Consider the following 20,929-nt stretch of genomic DNA (forward strand, 5'->3'; position numbering starts at 1 on the left):
CTAATTTCTCAAGCAGTTGATCTTCAAAAACAGCCAGATTTGACGGGAAAAAAGATTTGGCTTTGGCTGCACTGATGAACTGCCGATGTATTGCAGTTCAGAAATCATTGAAACCATCGATAGTTTCGCTATTATTTTGTTATATTTTTGACAACTTAAATGAAGAAAACTAGAAATCAAGCTGGAGTTTTGTCAATTAAAGCCGAATTTAATTAAAATCAATAGCATGTGATTTTTGTTTACCATTTTCGCGTGGACTGATTCGATTTAAATATTTCGATAGTCGGTTCTTAGACCGGCAATGTTTCTACGTTGTCATGCATCAGGTGATTCAAATTGAATTCGTTAAAAAAAAAATAATTAATTTTTTTTTTAATTAGAACCCATTTGTTTAAAAGTGGAGTAATTTATTGCATATTTTTAAATTTTTTGCTATTTACTACTCGGGCATGCAAACAACGGACACGAAGGTCTTCGACGGATCCAAACTCGAGAATTGTGTCCTGCAAAAAGAGGCACGTACCCCTTATAGTTCTACCATTCGGCCCCCAAAGAGCGGGCTTTTCTCGCACAGAAAAACTGCTCGGAAAATGGTTGGTTCGTTTGTTTTCGTTCGTCTGTTGCGTCGGTTGTGGGCTTGTGTCGCACGGAAAACTGCGCGGAAATTCGAGCATTTGTTTTCGCCTCGTACTAGATGCTGGCTGCAGCAGCAACAACAGCAGCGTCAGCAGCAGCGTCAGCAGCAGCGCCAGGAGAAATTAAGCAAGCGGAGGCCCACGCGCCACGGCCACGGCAAAAACCTTAACTAATCAGCCCCGGACGCTCATTTGAGCCATCAATGGCAGCCACTTTTTGGCCATTTTGCGGCATAAGCGGAAACGGAAATGTGCGTTGATTGTTTAGAAGCGTCACAGGAATGCCATGCCATGTTGCTTTAAGGGTGCTTGAGCTTCTTCGGTGAGTGGGGGGGTGCTTGGAAGGAAGAGAAGACCTTCTGTGGGCTGGAAATTATAAAACTTAACGCAGCGCGTGTCCAACTTACTTGACTTTCCACTTCTGTGTGGGAAAGCAGCCAAGGGGCATGGCACGTCAGGCAGAAAGAAGACAGCCTCTAATACCATCTGTGGGTACAGTACATAAGTATATACATACTCTTTGTATCTGTGTGTGTGCGTGCGTGTGTGGTGTGCGGTGTGTGTGTGTGTGTGTGATGTTGTATACGCGTGTTTTTTCCGCTTAGCTTCTGTGGCTCCTTGGGCCGATGTATTTATCTGGGTGCCCACACACAGGGTACTCTACTGGCACGTATAGAGCGATACGAGCATGTGCATATAGTCAGCCAGAGAGCTCGAAAAAAGCTTCAGTTACATTATTGACACATGCACAAACACACAGTTAGTTATGTACGAGAGTGCCACTGCCACATGTCGCACAACTTCGGGCGTTTGTTTGCTCCCACACAGGAGTGGAGCTACTGGCCCTGGCACTGGCACTGCCATAAAAATAGAAATATCCGTAGCCTGGAAGCCATAAATATGCTCCCCCCACTAGCGGGTAAATTTAATTGAAAATACGTCAATACTTCTCCACTCGACCAACAACAGTTGAGGCCCCGCACTGCAGCCAAAGTTCTCTGGCATGAATAAATGACCAAAACACTCTTGGGCCCCCCCAACAAGTTCAAGGTGTTCCCAGCTATGCTTCGCATTAAGCCACTCCCGCCCCCACCCCCCCGTTCACAGGGGGATTACATAAAGCACCGCATCAGAATTGCCAATTTATGGAACTTTCCTGTCAGTGGCAGTCAATTGAAAACGGATTCCGCTTTATTGAATTGCCCGCACGGCAGTGGATTGGATTGGATTTGATTGGATTGGACGTTATGCATATTTGAGTTTAATGCCTTTCCGTTTAGCTGGGTCATTTGTTCGGATTACGCTGCACAATCTTTGGCATCGCTGGGCACAAGCCCGAGAAACTGTTGGAGATTAAGGCTAGGAGGACACTATAAAATTCGATTAAGTGGTTCAGATAGCTGGCGGAGCCTGGGAGCAGGCAGTCAGCCATTGGCTTGGCCAGGGATGGCCTTGTCTACAATAAACTGCCGGCCAGCTATAACTCAATTAGTTTCTGTCGACAGCAGTAATTGCGAGGTCTGTTAAACAAACGACACAAGCCAGACAATCAATAAGGTCCACACAAATCGAAAACGTCAGGGAGATGGCTAATTGGCCAATGTCCCGTCAATGTTATGTTCACAGTTTATAAATAAAATAAACGATAACATCAATTAGCATACGTCATCGGCAGACATCGAAGCAAGTCCGGGCAATGGCTTTCTCTGCGGAAAACTGAGGCTATAGAGTGCCTTCGGTGTCGTGGCGGCCTCAAAGCTAATCATACGCACCGTTGAACCGGAGAAAATTGTGTTGCATGCTGCAAATGCAGTGCCAGCAGCAGGCACACAAGAACATAGAAATCAAGTGGAAAGGGAAACACAGGGAAATACCAATACCAGAGTGTATATCCGCCCCGTATAGCGACAATTTGTTGTCGTCGTCGCGCTTGTTCTCGTAAAGTCAAGCATTGTCTTGGCTCGACCGTGAAATGTGTTGTAATGGGCTTAGGATTATATTCAATTTGTGCGGGCTGCTTGCTTTCCCCCGAAAGTGGAACACATGTAAGCACACGAGGCCTGCTGTGATGAGAGGTGTTGACATGAAAGAATTCCGTGATTCTGCCTTGAAAGAGGCAAAAAAAACGCTATGATTTGTTGAAGCTGAAAAAGGGAAATGAAAGCTTTGACAGACTTGGTTCTCGGCTACTTGTAAATAGGGATAGAGCTAGTACAATAAACCAGTTGCGTTAAGGCATACAGAAATTCCCGGTAAAAAAAACATGGAAGCGACGCATAGGTTGGGCAAGATATAGCAGAGATCTGGTAGGATTCCAATATTAGCTATTTGTTTTGACTGTGTTCTGTATATATTACAATGGAAAATGTCAGCAGACCGGCCAGAGCTTACCACTCGAGCCCATAAGTCGCTAATAACATTCTTTCGCGTGGAATTTCGTAATGATTTCATGTGTATCGGAAGCTTTGACACATTCTCCACTCGAATGCCTTAATGGACGCACCAAATGCTCACCTCTCGGTGGCGACACTGGCAAATAACGTGGGCGAAAAATGCAAAAGCACGCGAAAATGCGTTTAAAAGTGTGCAAAACTTGAGGCGCAACTATTCGTCGGGCAGGTTGCCGTGAGTGATGGGAGCTCTGTATGCAAATTCTTAGCGCAGCTCCGTCTCCGTCGTGCCCCCACGCTCAACCTCCACCCACCCACCTACCCATTCGGCCTGCCCTGCCCTGCCCTGCCCCGTGTTGCGGTGAGTGTGAGTGACAGCACAGCCTGGCAGACACCTTGTCAATGTCTTGCGGCTACGAATAACCTCAACCCCAACGCCAGTCCGGGCTGGAGAGGACGCCGCACCGGAGACGACACACAGTGGCAGGGAATGCAAAGTAGCAAACAACAGCCAGAACAGTGGCAACAGCCAAGCCAAGTGGCAACAGCGGCAGACTTCTGTGTACAGCTGACTGACTACACATCTATATTAACGGATCCCTGTGTGTGGGTCTATGTGTGTGTGTGTGTGTGTGGCATGAGGCATAAGGCACAACTTTCACACGATTCCAGCCTTTTGTTTTTTTTGGGGCCTTGACTTCGCCGCGGGCGTCGCTTTAATGAATGTGCAACACTGATGCATTTCTTTGGCACTACTACGGGGCAGAGCAAAACAAACTGTGTGGCATACCTTTCGGGGCGACGGCCACACACAGCACTGTGGAGGCCAGAAGTGATGGAATTTCCAAGCAAAGGGGGGAATTCCGTATGCCATTCAGTCAGATACAAGCAGATACGTGTTTCATTATTTTGGTATTGAAATTCCTTTGAAATTCCAACAAAAAGGACATGCGACATGCCATAAAATGAGCGAACGATGTTTCGTATACCCTGACAATTCTATTGTTTCTATGGCAGCTTTAGAAAAGAGTTTCTCAATAGACATTTATTACAATACGAATTCGACCAATGTTGAAGACCATCAGAACCCATAGAACTATGAGATAATTGTGTAGCACGCTGGAAACATCTAGAAACATTTGTTAGTGTCTACACCTGAAAAGCCTTTTTATCCTTGTAATTTATGCCTTGTTCCCGGTGGTTGATTAAAATTTTTCCTAATTTTGTATAATATAATATTAATATTTAATATTGTATTTAAATTAATTGTTTATTTAAATTTATGTCTATTAAAATTAGTTCCTATTATGTTATGCCTTTTAAATTTATATGTTTAATTTTAAATTATTGTCTTTTAATTATTCATTTAATGTATTATGGTCCAGAAATGTATTCGTCCCATGGTGTGAATTGGTTAGCAACTTGGTTGTGATTATCCCTGCGCTATTAGCATCAAGGCGCGCGCTGGACTAGTTGGGATTGAGGGCTACAAAATAATATAAACTAGTAAAATAAATACAAAAATATTTGTCATTTAATGGTTTTAAAATAAAAAGTTCCTGGTTAAAAGAAATTATCAAGTCATAATAATATTCAATTAAGAAACTATTAACTACAATAATATATTATAGTTATTTTGAGTGTTTTGTATTTATTAAATTGCCGTATAAAAACTTTTTAATACTTTATATTTGAATAAAGTGTTTATTAAATTTTACTATGTTTGTATAAAGGCATTTTAACAAATTGTTGTAGTTATTTTTACTATGCTCTATCAGTGTAGTATATAGAGATTCCAGCTGGGAGGGATGGGAGGAGACTCCCGAGACTGTGTCAGCCCCGTCAAGCAGCGACAGATCATGAAGAAGTCTGCCGGAAAAATAGCAGAAAATATACAACTTAATTACATTTACTGGGATCAATCTACCCTCACCTGTATTGAACGTACCCTTCGTTTTGTAGCTACACATATGTATGTATGACATAGTGAACTTATCATAGCAGTTCCTAGTTTCTGCTTCAATATGTAGTTTGGGAACTCTTAAATATTTTAGGTAGAGATGTTCAACTAAAAGGAGGGACAAGTTTCTTGGAAAACACTCGGCTATTTGGGAGTTTATGTGCCCTCCTATTTACATGAATTGTTTAGCATTAGCTGGAAATAGCTTAAAAATAAATAATTCAGAATGGCAGTCAAATGGAAACCAATAGCCAAATCCACAAACAATCGAACACTGAAACTTTATGCAGTGCGAAATGGTGGCTAATGGCTGGACAGATAACTTTTGAGTGCTGCTTTGCTTCCATAAACTCAATTAAATCACTTGAAAATCGATTTCAAGTGGCATTCAAGACTTGCCACACCTGCAGAGGGGACACGGGCACTGGCACTGGCACGGGTACGGGCACGGGCACAATCTGCAATCTGTGGCACACTTTTGTGGGCCAGATGTGGAGGAGAGACTGCATTTTAGATTACCCCGGGGATTCAGTTAATTATGTATGCAGGCTGAAAACGTTGCACAAACAATGGGTGAAAAGAGCGGGCGAAAGGGGAGGCTGCAAATAGAGGCTTAAGAAGTTAAGCCAAACAGCTCAAGTATGTGCCACATAAACCATTGAAGCACCCACTCACACACACACACAGACACAACCCCTTGGGCAGACACCAAGAGAGGAGGAGGGGAGGGAGCATGGAGCCCCTTTCCCAACGTTGTGCCAACGATTTGTCGGCTCAATGCACACAAATACAGACACCGCTGAGGGTGTGGCAGGACCAGGGCCAGGGCCATGGCCAGGACCGGAGATTGCCACCATGCTTAGGTGCTTAGGTGCTTAGGTGCTTGGGTGCTTGAGTGGCTACGGTAGATGAAGTTTGCTCGAATGAAGGATTCTGGCTGGCGGAAAATTGAATTAAGTTTTCATTACGCAAATAACCAGCAGAGCAGTTGCCATAACCTGAACGTTCTGCATTATTTATTGCACTTTGCAGGGACGACCCCAAATAAACAATCATCACATAAATATATAATCAACAAGCGTCCACGTTCACGTTCACGTAAGTGGAGGAGGAGCAGCAGCCACAGAGGGGGCACCAGCTGGCGTAACAGCAGACACTGGCAGGCGGAGCAACAGCAGGACAAAGAGGACTCCTTGGCTGGCAGCCAAGAGCAGCAGACAGCAGGCAGCACACCATGTAAACCTCTCTGGGGGCCAGAGGGAGACAGTCGATGTGAAGCGATGTGAAAGCTAAACATTTTGCAATATTTAAGAACAGCCCGACGAAGAGACCTGTTGCTCATCCCGAGCCCCAGTCCCAGTCCGAGTCCGAGTCCAACTCCCGACAGCCGACACCCAACACCGACACCAGACACCCGCACCAGAGGACCACCAGCCAGAACAGGTGTCGGTGTCGAGATGGCCATCCACGTGCTGGACTATGATCACTTTGCCATCAGCGCCATTGTTGTGGGCAGCCTGCAGTTGTTCTTCTTTCTCATCAACTCCATGCTGCACATGGACAAGCTGACGGACTTTGCGGGCGGCGTCAACTTCATTATCATCTCGCTGCTGACCTTCTTTCTGGGCCAAATTGATCGGCCTTCAAAGGTAAGTGTGAAAACTTTCGGTTCTGTTCGGTCGCTTTTTCCGAATAAAATTTTAACTGCATTTTAAACGTGACCATAAACATGTCGCCTGCAGTTCACTCGCTAGAGAGGGTGTTGCCCAAAAGTGGTTTGGCTTTGGCTTTGGCTTTGGTGGCGGTTGCCTTGCCTTGCCTTGCCTTGCCGGTTGTTTCACGCGCTGACATTGAAAACTGAATTTCGCATACGCACGCAGACAACAACACAAACAAGAGCCAACACACACACACACACACAGATACTAGCATCCCCCCACATACAAATACACACACATACATACATACATATGTATGTATATATTGCCTTGCCTGGTTCCTGCCTCACAAACAAAAGGTTACGCCCAGCAAGGCCCACGCTTCTGCTGTTGTTTCTCTCGCTGCTGTTGCTGTTGTTGCTGCTGCTGTTGTTGTTGCAGCTGTGGCATGACCTTGGCATCGTGAGGGTCCTCCTCCATCTGTCTGTCTCTTTCTCTTTCTCTCTCTTTCCCTTTCTCCCTCTATGTCTGTCCGTCTGTCTGTGGGCCTTAGCAGCTAACTACCAAACGCTTTGTTTTTGGCAGAAAGATGGGAGTAATGCGATGTGATGTGCCACAGCTTGAAAGCTATTGCTTTCTATTGCACAAATTTCATTAAATCCCAAGCACCCCATAGACAAAGCAAAAATGTAATACAAAATTCCAAAGAATTTGCTATAAATGCCCGAGGCTTGTAACTGCTAAGGGGGGTGGGTCAAACCATCACCCAATTCAGTAGTTATTCTTCAATGTAATTTATTTGTTGGCCAAGCATTACAGTAGATTAATATGAGATATTCTTCTGGGCTCTTCCTTGAGGGGTCTACAAAATTAGAGCAGTTCAGGCAGTTTCCCGCTTGGCTTGTGGCGCTTCCAATTGCTTGCGCACCAACTAACTCTTCACTAAATCATAATACATCAGGAAAAACCAGACTCCAAGCAACTCTTCACTAAACTATCATGCATCAAGAAAAAGCAGAGCTGGACAGCCTCTGTACTTCCGTTTGGCTTCAGCCTGAACGAGCAATTGGTCAGTCAGGCGGATAAAGAGATAAATACATATGTATACATATATAAATAAATATATTTAAAAATAAAATTACCTTTAACGCCGAAACAATTTCTTTCCCCTCGATATTGTGCGAAAACTGCAATAAAATTGAAAAGTAAATTACTTAAAGCAGACCCTCTTTAAAGGAAAACTTTCTAAATGAACTACGAAATTTGTTTAAGCTCCAATTAAAACTTGAACAAAAGCATCAGGTATCAGTTTACTCTTTTGGTCACCCACAAAAGTATCGAATTACCGAATGAACTTGAGAACCTTGTCAATATCAATTTGGTACGGAAGCCACAACCGCAGAGCAGAGTCGATTGTTCAGCCAACAAAGGGAATGCATTACGAAATTGAAACATAAATCCAATCCACCTACAGTCAACCACATCCCACCACCTCCCAAGTTTTGCATCCCGGATTGGTTCTCGTTATTGATTCGACCACGGACAAACAGAACAGTTCCATTTTCGGACATGAATCGTACATTTGTTTGTAATTAATTTGTGGGTTCTCCTTTTTCGAATATTGATCGTAAATTAATCATGGCCATAATTTAAAATTCTTGCAATAATGCTGGGTTTGCTTTGGCTTTCCACCCACCCATGGAGAGAGAGAAAGAGTGAGAGACAGAGCTGAGCGCTTGCTCGTCGTCAGCCGGAAGCGGAAGTGGAAGTGCTGCCATTGCTGGTGGCTGTTGTTGCTTGTTTTGTCGCTTTTCCTCCAGCTACAGCCGTTGTGCAACTACGTATGTATGTGTGGCTGTGTGTGTCCTTGTCTGAGGGTCATAAAAATGCTTTATTGCAGTTGTATGCAGCCCAGACCGATGCCTCTGCCCCTGTCCCTGTCCGTTTCCGTGCCTTTGGCTGTGCCTGTCGATGGTTTATCGCTGGGGGGTGGGGTCGTTTAATAAATCGTGCGATAAAATGGCTTAAGCCTTGGCTGAAAGGCAGCTCAATCAAACTGCAAATAGACAATCGAGTGAGCGAACTGTCTTCGCAAATGACAAACCCATTAAACTATCAACTTGTGGCAGCCACACAGTCCCCACTGCAGAGAGATAGAGAGAGAGATATACCTTGCCCCTGTCAATGGCTTCCCGTCCGTATACGTGACCTCCGTGAGGGTAGAGGATAGAGGATAGAGGGTAGAGGGTGGAGGGCGTGTGTGCCTTGGCTGCGGTTATGGCCATGTGGGCGCTACCGGCTGCACTTTCACTGTCATTGGCACAGCAATTTAACAATTTTTTTCTTTAATGCATTTTTCATGGGCCGTTTGATGGCCCCGACCCCCACCCCCACCCGTTCCTCCATGCAGTGCGAGTGCTGCTACCGTACGAGTTTTCCTCTGCTTATTCCCACTGTTTGTTTGTGTGTGTTGCCATCAATGCCGTTTATAAATATGCAAAGTCAACTCATTCATTATTGAACCACAAACCATAGCCATGCCCCAAACCCACAGCCCCAATTGCAGTCCATCATAGAGCGCACTTTTAGCCGCCACCGGAGCGGAGCATGGACCGACCGACCGCCGCCTCCACTGGTGCGGTGCGCGCTCTCTTCATTTATGCAAAATTCGCATGTGGTTTTTTAAAGTAACACATCCCGCACATCCGCCGAATAACACGGAAAACAACACTACACTCCTCTCTGGCACACGAAAAACAGCCAAATAAAATTCGTGCCAATTGCTCGTTGGGCAATGCATGAGGAGAGGGTACGGATTGCTCGATACCCTGCAGATGGCAGCTAGAAATAACAAAGAATATAATTAAAGATTCGATACTGGAGTCAGATTTGTAGGGAGTAGGGAGTAGGGAGTGCTCAGTTGCTAACCATATAAACCTGTCTAATATCTGAAGGTAATTATTGCACTTTTGCACTACACTAAAACTGTCAAAGGTGTAGAACATTCGTGTCTAGTCGTGCCATTTTCATGCGGATACTGAAAATAGTTACGAGAGTTGCAAAATCAGCCTTGAACTCGACTCTTTGCCAGCGACTACTCTATCAGCTGAGGAGCGGGGATGAGCCTCGATTCCTGCCCAGATATATATCTCAATTTTGGTGTTGGATTACCTTTCCCCTCGGTCAGCCTTGAACTCTAAATTTATCCCATCAGCTCGTAAACCCCCTCCCCTGCCGCGATACTCGCACAGATATATGTACATACATACATATATCTCCTTGTTCCGTAGACGGTAGGTAACCACAAATTTACGGCATTGCGGGTCTGCCCCAGTCTGCCCATCGGTTCACACGCAGGGGTTTAATTTTAAGTGCCTCCCCCTGGGAGGCCAGGGGGAGCCAGCCACCAGCCAACCAGCCACCAGCCAGCCCACTCTGATCCACTCTTTCCCTTTCCATTTCCATTTCCACAGGCCTACGACAGCCGCCAGCTGATGGTCACGCTCTTTGTGTGCCTGTGGGGCGCACGGCTGTCCGGATATTTGCTGTATCGCATCATCAAGCTGGGCCGAGACAAGCAGTTCGAGGATACCCGACGCAACGTCATTCGCTATGCGGTCTTCTGGACCTTCCAGGTGAGTCCGAGTCCCAGTGCACCATCTGCAAGGTGAGCTGGTGTTCTTGCAGGTGGCCGGTGCGGGGCGGGGTTCGGGCTTCGGGCTTCGGGGTTCAAGGCTAGTTGCGTCAGCCACTTTTCAGTTTTGCTTTCAATGACAGAACCTTCAACTTGAAATCCCCACCCGCTTCGTTGCCTGCCCGAAAATCAATCAAACTGTCACTAATTGACGTGTGCGCAAAGGTTTTTGAATATTTCATATTTCAGCAGTTGTCGACGGTCCAGTGGGAGGATGGTGACGTCTCTGCTCTCACCCACACACAGATCCAGTTGCAGCAACAATTAAATGCCATGCAGCGTGGGTGGCGGCGGAGGGGGCATGGAAATGACATGACACATGTGGGCGATGGCTGCTAAACGTTCAGGGCGTCGGTTGTGGGGGTCGCAGGATCTCTGTGGCTCTGTGGCTCTGTGGCTCTGTGTGTGGGTGACGACTGGCGACTGTCCTTCATTCTGTGTGTGTCTGTCAGTCTATCCTTTGGTGATGGTGATGGCGATGGCGTGCTGCATGTGGCATGTCCCGCAATCGTTTTGTCTGAATTTATTTTCCATCCCATCCCAACCCATCCCATCAGAAATCACTTGTTGATGGAAATCACTTAAGAGTAGAGCGCTTATATGGGCCCTCTGGTTGATTGATAGATAATCAAATCAGAGACATTATTCCTGTTCTCCTGTGAATAATCAAATCTGCTGTGTCCCCCCTAGGCCGTTTGGGTGTACATCGTGTCACTGCCTGTGATCATCATCAACTCGCCGCGCCACTCGCAGCCGCAGGCACCCAAGACCATGACCACCTTGGACTCCACCGGCACGGGCATGTTCATTGTGGGACTGCTGGCCGAGACCTATGCGGATCTGCAAAAGTTCTCGTTCCGCCAGGACCCGGCCAATCAGGGAAAGTTCTGCAACGACGGTGAGTGCATCAGGAGAGTACCATTCAGGCAATCCCCCCCATTCAAACATTATTCAATAATTCGCCGACAGGGTTGTGGAGCGTTTCCCGTCATCCGAATTACTTTGGGGAGGTCATCATCTGGTGGGGCATCTTCGCCATCTCCCTGAATGTGATCAGCGGACACGAGTGGGTGGCCATTGCCTCGCCCATCTTCACCACGCTGATCATCCTCTTCCTGTCCGGCATTCCGCTGCGCGAACGGAGCGCCGACGAGAAGTACAAAGAGTAAGTAGAGATTGTGGCTCCATTAATTGATTAATCCCCCAATGGGTGGGTCTCCTCTCCCCATTGGATGGCTGCAGCCAGCTGGAGTATCGCAAGTACAAGGCCTCCACCTCGCCACTGATCCCCGTGCCGCCGGCTGTGTACGAGGAGGTGCCCAGTGCTTTGAAGTTCATCCTGTGCTGCGAGTTCCCCATCTACGACTCGATGAGCATTCAGAAGGACCTCAGCCCCTACTCGCTGTCCATCGCCCGCTCCCACTCGCACATATAGCAGTCAGTGGCCCACTCCAGCAGCACGCAGGCTGGGGTGGGCCAGGTGCACACCCATTCGGTGGCCCACTCGCTCCACAGGGGCCAGTGCTACGGCGCCAATGGGGGCGACGCCGAGAGCCACCACAATTGCGGTGGCAGCTGCCGCAATGTGCACGTCAAGTCCAATCCGTACCAGTGCGAGGCGGGCTACGGCCACTATCCGGTGAAGCACACCGATGACGAGGACACGGACGATGGCATCATCTACATGGCTGGACACGGACCCGCACACGGACCCGTACACGGACACGGACACGGACACGGTCCCGGACCGTGCTGCTCCAAGGCAAAGACGCACTGCCTCCACGAGCAGGAGCACCAGAACCAGAACCATAACCAAAACCAGAACCAGAAACATACGAAGCCAACGAAATGCAGCTACCTGGCCGAGGAGGAGCTCGCCTCCGACTACGATGAGGATGTGCCGGCCATCGACCTGAGCAAGGCGACCAGCGTGGAGAGTTTCGGCACCCGGGTGCAGACCGAGCGCTCTCTGAATGCCGATGGCCTGCCCGTGACCGTGACCACGATTTTGTGATTGCTGTGAACTATAAGATTATCATTTGTCCAAGAGATATCCCAATTTTCCTGTTACATATTGTAAATAGACGGAGCGCAGCTCGTGCCATTGTGCACATTGTCGACTCCGTAAAAGTGATTTTGAAAAGTGAATTGCGCCATGCAAAGGGTGCCAAAGTGCCGGACAGTGAAGACGGCCGGGGAACACAAGGATACCTTCAGCCACACACAGCTGTCTGGTCTAGCACTCTCTAGTCTCTATGCTGCAGCTGCTCAAATAACTAATGTGCCTCTTCTCTTATCGTGCTCGTACATGCGAGTGCCTTACCCCGTAGATTGTTGCACTCCTTCAAAGTTTATGCTACTATGTACCACCTACTACTAGTCTTTGTTGAACTCTTGCCAGATAGATAGCCAGTCCCCTGCGAAAGCCCTTTCCGAACTGTGGATAGCACAACCAGATCCTATACTATATATCATAGCTGCATATTTTCTTATCGAACCGCAACTCTCGCCCCGCCCCACCAAAATAAAACGAAACTGGAAACCAACCAACCAACCAACCAACAAAAACTGAAACATATCCCAAGTAAATGACGAACGAAAGCTGGAAAGGAAGGGTTCTAAAGCCATTGTTATTTTATATACAAGAATATCTATTAGCCATAAAGATATACGTATATGTATATGTATGTTATCACTATGTGTCTGTGTCTCGCTGGTGTCTCAAATTTTAAGCAGTATTACAAACAAAAAACAAACAACCAAAAATTGTACCTAATCGATTATGCTGAGTATGGTTAAAAAAATAAACAAGAGTCAAGGTAAAGTTCATTCGTACCCTGTGGATCGTTTCGATGGGTCTGGATATACCTTTTCTTTTATTGAGGCTTTCAACACTTCCCATACACATTTCAGATTGCAATCTAGTCTCCTTTTAGTAGGAGCCATCAGGAAAGGCCTTGGAAAATCCCACTTCCCATTGTGTCACGAACTTCTCGATGCTCAACACAAAATTATTCAGTTCACGTTAGCAAATAGTCCAGTCAACATCTAAAAACGAAAATCAAAATTTTTTGTGCCATCGAAACAAATTTTTAGTTTTAGTAGTTAAACATTTTTCTTCTTTTTGACAAAAGGTTTTTCTTTTTGATGATCGGCGGAGAGTCTAAATTCGATTGGTTCTAATTCAAAGTGCAATGAGTGGAATGTGTTCTCGCCGGCTCGGTGCAATGTTCGGAGTGTCGCGGAATTTGCTAGTCCGCGTCGTCCGGCATCCGGCCGTCCGCTGGCAGTATGCCAATACGGGCCTGAGGCGCTCCTACGCCTCGCAGGCCATCAACCAGATGCTGCAGCTGCAGCAGATGGACATCTGTGCGGACCAGCCCTCGCGCGGTCTGGTGATAGGCGTCTTCGCCGACGAGGAGGACCGCAACGATGCGGGCATCCTGACCCCCGCCGGCTGGCGTTACAACGTGACCAAGACCAACGGGCGCCTCATCCAGGTCCTGCGTATGTCCGGACCGATGCCCAAGCGGGGCGAGGCCCGTCTGCTGTTCGCCATCGAGCCGGAGCGAATCCCCTATTATTCGGTGGTGGCTGTGGTCGGCCTGGGCAAGGAGTGCCTCGGCTACAACCCCTATGAGGTGCTCGACGAGCAAAAGGAGGCGATCCGTCGTTCCGTTGCAGCCGCTTGCCGGGTTCTAGCCGAGCTAGACACAGACAGAATCGAGGTGGAGAACTGCGGACACGCCGAGTCCGCTGCCGAGGGAGCAGCATTGGGCATCTGGGCCTATCAGGAGCTGCGGGATCCCAAATACCGCCTCTCCGTGCCGTCCATTGACTTGTATGCCACCCAGGATGATGTCTGCGACATCGAAGGATGGCGCATTGGCCTGCAGAAGGCTGCAGCCCAGAACCTGACGCGACAGCTGCAGGAGATGCCCTCCAATCTCCTCACGCCCACTGCCTTCGCGCAAAATGTCGTAGAGGTCCTGTGCAAGTCTGGAGTCAACGTGGAGGTGAAGGTCGAGGGCTGGGCGGAGAGCCAGTCAATGCACGCCTTCCTGGCTGTGGGCAAGGCCTCGTGCGAGCCCCCAATCTTTTTGGAGCTCAGCTACTACGGCACCTGTGCCGAGGAGCGTCCCATTGTGCTGGTCGGCCAGGGCGTGACCTACGATGCCGGTGGTTTGTGCCTCAAGAAGCGCAAGGAACTGTTCAACATGCGTGGCGACATGACCGGAGCAGCAGTCGTCGTTGCCACCTGCCGAGCCGTGGCCAGTCTCCGTTTGCCCGTGAGTGAAAAGGTTTTTGTGCCCCCATTGGTGCTCAGTGCTGATTATCCTTGTTTAGGTCAACGTCCGTGGCCTGATTCCTCTCTGTGAGAACGTGGTCGGATGCAATTCGTTCCGTCCTGGCGACATGGTCAAGTCCATGAACGGCAAGACCATCGAGATCCAGTGCACAGACCACGAGGATGTTCTTGTCCTGGCTGACGCCTTGCTTTATGCGCAAAACTTCTGTCCCAAGTGCATCATCGATGTGGGCACCTGTTCGGGCTACATGCGTCAGTCCCTGGACGAGGCAGCCGCCGGAGTGTTCACCAACTCGGAGATCCTCTGGCAGCAGATCAAGCACGCCAGCATGCACACCGGAGATCGCGTGTGGCGCTTCCCCCTGTGGAACTACTACAGCAAGGCCGTGCGTGCCGGCTCCCGCAGCGATGTCCAGAACTACGGCATTGGCCGTGGTGGACGTCCCTGCAAGGCCGCTGCCTTTCTGCGCGAGTTTGTGCCCTGTGGCCAGTGGATGCACATTGTGAGTATTGGAGAAGGCTCTGAGTGAGTGGTGGGGGGATTGTCTAATGGCGTGTCCCGTTTCAGGATGCCACCAACGTGATGGTCACCAATGGCATCGATTTCGAGTACCTTCGTCGCGGGATGGCTGGCCGTCCGACCCGCACCCTGGTCGAGTTCATTGCCCAGACCATCTGCAAGGACACCGCCCCGAAGCTGGGCAAGTAGGAAGGATGTCTGAACAAATGCCAGTCCCAATAGTCAGTCCCCCGCGGCAGTCCCCGCTGCAATCATCATAAATATTTTGGCCAGAAGATGTTACTGAACATGTTTTAAATTGTTAGTTTTTTCCAGGAATAGTTTTTTAGAATTATTAAGTAATAATCAGTAATAGTATGTATTTTCGAACACTTGGATTAAAGCAACTATTTTCTATCACAACAAAGACAATCAAACTGTGCAAAATAAAAATGAAATTCGCATACACATAAATTTATGATTATTTTGTGTTGTGTATTTTGGTCATTTGGCTGAGCATTAAGTCACTACGAAATATTCACAATGCTCTGCTGGGTGTGTCTGCTTTTGTCTCGTCTCCTTATTTGGCTGTCTGTCCGTTATTCTCTTGCCTATTCTGTTGCTGAAAACTCTCCGTATTGAGAGTCTCGCTCAGAGACTCAGAGACATAAGAAAAGAGGGCGATAAGCAGCTGGTCTGGCCTTGGAAGATATTTGACAAAGAAAGAAAAGACAACCTGAAAATGGGCCCGCTTAATGTACATTTAATCCCGACACAAATTTACCTATATGTACATATATGTATGTACCAATTAACTCATGGATGCAGATCACTCAAAATAGTATTAAAGAGTTTACAAATCCACATTTGTCGGAGATATATCTATGACTGACAAAGAAAAACTTTAGTGAGTGAAGAATCCATTTCTTCTCGTACTTTTTGTTGAATTTCCTTAATCTACCGACCAAGCAGCCCTTGAGGTGAGTGTCACTTTCCCATGGAGCACATTCATCGTCTCATTGTCGCATTCTCTCGCTAGAGATTGAAAACGAAGCACGCATCCAAAATTTTATGCTGAAAAATTATTTTGAAGCTAGCGAAAAAATCAAATTGTCTTTGAAGCATCTTTGATTAGTCGTATTCGTATACCTTTTGAACCTATCGATAAAGGATGTTTCGCGTTGCGCGTCGGCTGGTCCCGCAGGCCATCCGCCACATCCGCACCCTGAGACCACATCCCCTGGACTTCTCGCGCCGCTACGCCTCGCAGGCCATCAACCAGATGCTGCAGCTCCAGCAGATGGAGATGTGCGCCGATCCGCCTTCGCGCGGACTTGTGATCGGCGTCTTCGCCGACGAAAAGGATCGCAACGATGCCGGCATCCTGACCCCGGCTGGCTGGCGTTACAATGTGCAGAAGACCAACGGCCGATTGCTGGAGGTCCTGCGGATGTCCGGGCCAATGCCCAAGCAGGGCGAGGCTCGCCTTTTCTTCGCCATCGAGCCGGAGCGGATCCCCTATTATTCCGTGGTGGCTGTGGTCGGCCTGGGCAAGGAGTGCCTCGGCTACAACCCCTATGAGGTGCTGGACGAGCAAAAGGAGGCGATCCGCAAATCCGTTGCAGCCGCCTGCCGTATTTTGGCTGAACTGGACACTGACAGAATCGAAGTGGAGAACTGCGGCCACGCCGAATCCGCTGCCGAGGGAGCAGCACTGGGCATCTGGCTCTACCAGGAGCTGCGCGACCCACAGCACAGGATTCCAGTTCCCTCGCTAGATTTGTACGCAGTAAAGGACGAAATCTGCGACATCGAAGGATGGCGCATTGGCCTGCAGAAGGCTGCAGCCCAAAACCTGACGAGACAGCTGCAGGAGATGCCCTCCAATCTCCTCACGCCCACTGCCTTCGCGCAAAATGTCGTAGAGGTCCTGTGCAAGTCTGGAGTCAACGTGGAGGTGAAGGTCGAGGGCTGGGCGGAGAGCCAGTCAATGCACGCCTTCCTGGCAGTGGCGAAAGCCTCGTGCGAGCCCCCGATCTTTTTGGAGCTCAGCTACTACGGCACCTGTGCCGAGGAGCGTCCCATTGTGCTGGTCGGCCAGGGCGTGACCTACGATGCAGGAGGACTGTGCCTCAAAAAGAAACATGAGCTATTTCACATGCGTGGCGACATGACGGGAGCTGCCGTTGTGGTGGCCACTTGCCGCGCTGTCGCTGGTCTTCGCTTACCGGTAAGTGTTCGGGGTGGCTCATTGATAGCTAGTAATGAAGAGGTCCTTGAATAATAATCCTGTTCGTTAGGTGAACATTCGCGGCCTGATCCCTCTTTGTGAGAACGTTGTTGGCTGCAATTCGGTTCGTCCTGGGGACATGGTCAAGTCCATGAACGGCAAGACCATGGAGATCCAGTGCACAGACCACGAGGATGTCCTTGTCCTGGCGGATGCCCTTCTCTATGGCCAGAATTTCTGTCCCAAGTGCATCATTGACGTCGGCACCTGTTCCGGCTACATGCGTCAGGCTCTGGACGAGTCGGCTGCTGGCATCTTCACCAACTCGGAGATCCTCTGGCAGCAGATCAAGCACGCCAGCATGCACACCGGGGATCGCGTGTGGCGCTTCCCGTTGTGGAAGTTTTACAGCAAGGCCGTGCGATCCGGGGGACGCAGCGATGTCCAGAACTACGGCATTGGCCGCGGTGGACGTCCCTGCAAGGCCGCTGCCTTTCTGCGCGAGTTTGTGCCCTGTGGCCAGTGGATGCACATTGTGAGTATTGGGGCACAGAGCTTATTGGGGCACAGATCTGATGGGTTTTGTTCCGCAAAGGATGCCACAAATGTGATGCTGACGAAGGGCACCGAATACGAGTATCTGCGCAAGGGAATGGCCGGACGTCCGACGCGCACACTGGTGGAGTTTATCGCTCAGACGATTTGCAAGGATACGGCCCCACGTTTGGCCAAGTAATCAATCTCTGAAGAGAATCTCGAGAATGTTATATATTTTGTTACTTTTTCATTTAACGATGCTACACACACCACCCACACACACACACTCACAGACACACATCTGACACTTGAGCAATGACCACCCTATATGACATACATATGTTTTACAGTTGCATTTCGATGCGGGGGACATTCGTTTATTAAGAAATTATAACGTATAAAAAAAACAACAAGGTTACTTGTTTGATCATTTGTTGGGGCCTGGGGACTTCCTTCCCGGCGGAAGGGTGCGTTTCGAAGTATTGCGAGACATAACTGTAGTCGATTGCTTGGTCAGACTGTACCCGGGAATCATGCAGGTCATCCATCACATAATAATATCTGTGGCATCAGTAGTGTCAGTGAGTGAGTGCTACGCCAAGGAGACGGCATGCGTAATCACAACGTTTATATCAATCGGAGGATAGTTCTGCAGCAGCTTCACATTCGAGGCAAAGTCGTTCTCCAAAATAGCTTCCCTTTGGATTCTACAAGCAAAAACGTACAGCAAACCCATGGAGTTCGTGTCAATAATTGAGTAAAAGAAGGAGAGTGGAAGGAGAGTGTGCTTACAATATCATGGAACAGCAGATTTTGATGAGGAAATCGAAGCGCTGCTCGTCTGAGAATACCGAATCCCAAATGCGCAGCACATCGGGCAGTGGAAACTCCTGCGAGAGCAGGAGCGTGAGCCACCTGAAGCTGTAGTACTGCGGATGCAGCTCTTGGCTCTTCAGAAGCTCGTAGATATCAATATCTTTAGTCTTGAGCATGTTGGATAGCCTGGCCATCATGAACTTTATGCCGCCCTCCGCATCGTCGAGGGTCTTGATGAAAAAGTCGCGTATCTCGCTCATCAGAGCCGTGAAGCAGAAGAAACAGTCGGCCTCCGCATGGGCGCGATACGAGAGATCCGGATCGGAGGCCATCACATAGTAGATGGGCCCGACAATCTCATTCATGCCCTGGACGTATCCCTGGCCCGGATTCAGCTTGGCGTAGATGAACAGAATGCGCTGCACCACCTCCCAGTGTGCCTCCTGGCCCTCCTCCATGGCGGCATAGGTCTCCACCGAACGCTTTGTGATTAAATTGATCTGATTGGAGGCAAAGAGGCTCATTAAACAGCGTGTCGCTTGAGCGGGGGTCACTTACTTGCTGCTAAAGTCCACAATGGCAGGCATAATGGAACACACTTTGAGCACACTTATTCTCTAGCACAATTCCCGACCCGACCGAAACTCACCTTGGTCATGCCCAGGCCCTTGCGCTCGACATTCGCCGAGCTGAGCACTGTGGGCACCACCCGTTCGTGTAGCCGTCGGCCGTGTTCTCCTTTGCTGTGCACCACAATGTCGCAGGGGTAGTCTGTGGGCTGTTGAAAGAACGAGATGTCGGGGCACAGGCGCCTCACATCCTTGTCGATCTGCAGCAGAAATTCGTTGTCGTTGAAGAATGTGTTCCAGGCACTTTCCGGCCCCTCGCTGAGCGGATGATCTTGCAGGCCAACGCCCCTTGCATCCACAGCGACCTCGTCACCGTCACAGTCTCCCGCTCCATTGCAGCTGTGTCCCGGGGGGAGTACAAGTTCCTCTATGAACTGCTTATATAGGGCCCGCTTCTGGGCCAGCGTCATCGTCCAACTGCTGCGCCTGGGTCCCAGGTAGCCCAACAGCAGCTTCCAGCTGAGCGCACGGAAGCTTTGTACATCGGGCACACCTGTGGATTGGATTTATTGCCGTGAATTGTCATGTCCATCAGAAATGTGATATCCCACCATTAAACGTCAGTCTACGCAGCTCCTTAAGGTCAACCACGTCCTGGGCCAGAGCATCATCAAACTCTTTCACACTAAAAACATCAAGAGGGAGTGTGAATCTTTTGTTTTTAATTCACGAAAACACATCACATTATTGGGTCGTACATACCGCGCCTTGAAAATAGACATGCTTTGGGCTATAGCGTTGCAATGATGTGGACTTTTTTTGTTGCTTTGTTGTCATACAAAAAAAATGTATTGACATTTCCACGCCTCCTTTGCCACCTGTGGAACGCCTTTTTTACCCTGGGCTGCAGCTTAAAAGTTTCCTAATTTTTTTTCCCAATTGTTGACAGAAATATTTCCCCAAAATATACCATCAGCCCCTCAGAAATATACCTTCTCATTATTAAAATATACCGTAAATATACTGACGGACACGACATAATTTTGACATTCCGTTTAATATCACAAACTAGTTCAATTTTTTGCAAGATTTAATTTTTATTTGATTGTTTTCATAATAAGGTTAAAACTAAAACGGCCAAAGCACTTTGTTTCCATTTCATTATGTTTTTGTTTTATATACAGAAGATTTTCAGTATTCTTTGTGCTCTAAATGGAAAAAGTATTTAAGTGCACTGAACGTTGCCAGATCCATAGAAAATGCTTGCAGTAGCTTTGGCGGTTGCATTTGAAATGTATTTTTGAATATTGATATGCAATACTTTACCCCTCACAGGCACAGTGTGTCTGGATAATGGCTCGGCGCAGTGTTTAAGCGTTGCATTTTGAGGGCACTGGCATTGAGCACAGTTGTTAGTTCTCATTCATTCATAATTCCATTGCATTTATACTTTTCACATGCCTTTCGCATGATGAACACTTGCGTTTGCGCTCATTTTGCTCGTCTATTCCGTGCCGTTTTGTTTGTTTTAGATTTTTTCGCTTTTGCTTGCCGCACCGCACCGCACATACATATTGTATACTCGTAGTACACACACATACGGAGCGGCGAGCAGACGCATTGGCGACTCAC

General features: G+C 48.3%; 4 protein-coding genes across 5 annotated transcripts; 3 read left to right on the forward strand and 1 right to left on the reverse strand.

Moving 5' to 3' along the window:
* The first annotated feature begins 521 nt into the window (after positions 1 to 521).
* Positions 522 to 12,892, forward strand: LOC111067832. Its single transcript, XM_022357147.2, is given in 6 exon segments — positions 522 to 957; positions 6,018 to 6,634; positions 10,117 to 10,278; positions 11,028 to 11,235; positions 11,307 to 11,502; positions 11,580 to 12,892. Coding segments are annotated over 5 exon segments (1,530 nt in total). The 5' UTR covers positions 522 to 957; positions 6,018 to 6,442; the 3' UTR covers positions 12,352 to 12,892.
* Positions 12,893 to 13,327: 435 nt separating this feature from the next.
* Positions 13,328 to 15,619, forward strand: LOC111067831 (cytosol aminopeptidase). The gene is made up of 3 exons (XM_022357146.2): positions 13,328 to 14,626; positions 14,685 to 15,149; positions 15,215 to 15,619. The coding sequence occupies exons 1-3, from the start codon at positions 13,532 to 13,534 to the stop codon at positions 15,353 to 15,355; spliced, it is 1,701 nt and encodes a 566-aa protein (XP_022212838.1). The 5' UTR covers positions 13,328 to 13,531; the 3' UTR covers positions 15,356 to 15,619.
* A 549-nt stretch (positions 15,620 to 16,168) lies between these two features.
* LOC111067811 (cytosol aminopeptidase) lies at positions 16,169 to 18,322 on the forward strand. The gene is made up of 3 exons (XM_022357122.2): positions 16,169 to 17,375; positions 17,446 to 17,910; positions 17,971 to 18,322. Exons 1-3 carry the CDS (start codon positions 16,317 to 16,319, stop codon positions 18,109 to 18,111), a joined length of 1,665 nt encoding a protein of 554 aa, XP_022212814.2. The 5' UTR covers positions 16,169 to 16,316; the 3' UTR covers positions 18,112 to 18,322.
* A 108-nt stretch (positions 18,323 to 18,430) lies between these two features.
* Positions 18,431 to 20,267, reverse strand: LOC111067812 (TBC1 domain family member 13). Of its 2 annotated transcripts, XM_041592645.1 has the most exons (6): positions 20,060 to 20,267; positions 19,909 to 19,982; positions 19,378 to 19,850; positions 19,287 to 19,292; positions 18,705 to 19,228; positions 18,431 to 18,619 (listed from the first exon to the last, which is right to left on the reverse strand). In XM_041592645.1, exons 1-6 carry the CDS (start codon positions 20,077 to 20,079, stop codon positions 18,505 to 18,507), a joined length of 1,212 nt encoding a protein of 403 aa, XP_041448579.1. In that variant the 5' UTR covers positions 20,080 to 20,267; the 3' UTR covers positions 18,431 to 18,504. The 2 variants fall into 2 exon arrangements, with proteins under 2 accessions (XP_041448579.1, XP_022212815.2); XM_022357123.2 differs by lacking the exon at positions 19,287 to 19,292 and having other exon boundaries at positions 20,060 to 20,266.
* Between the last annotated feature and the right edge of the window lie 662 nt (positions 20,268 to 20,929).

The sequence above is a fragment of the Drosophila obscura genome, unplaced genomic scaffold (assembly GCF_018151105.1).
Source record: "Drosophila obscura isolate BZ-5 IFL unplaced genomic scaffold, ASM1815110v1 contig_181, whole genome shotgun sequence".
Taxonomy (NCBI): domain Eukaryota; kingdom Metazoa; phylum Arthropoda; class Insecta; order Diptera; family Drosophilidae; genus Drosophila; species Drosophila obscura.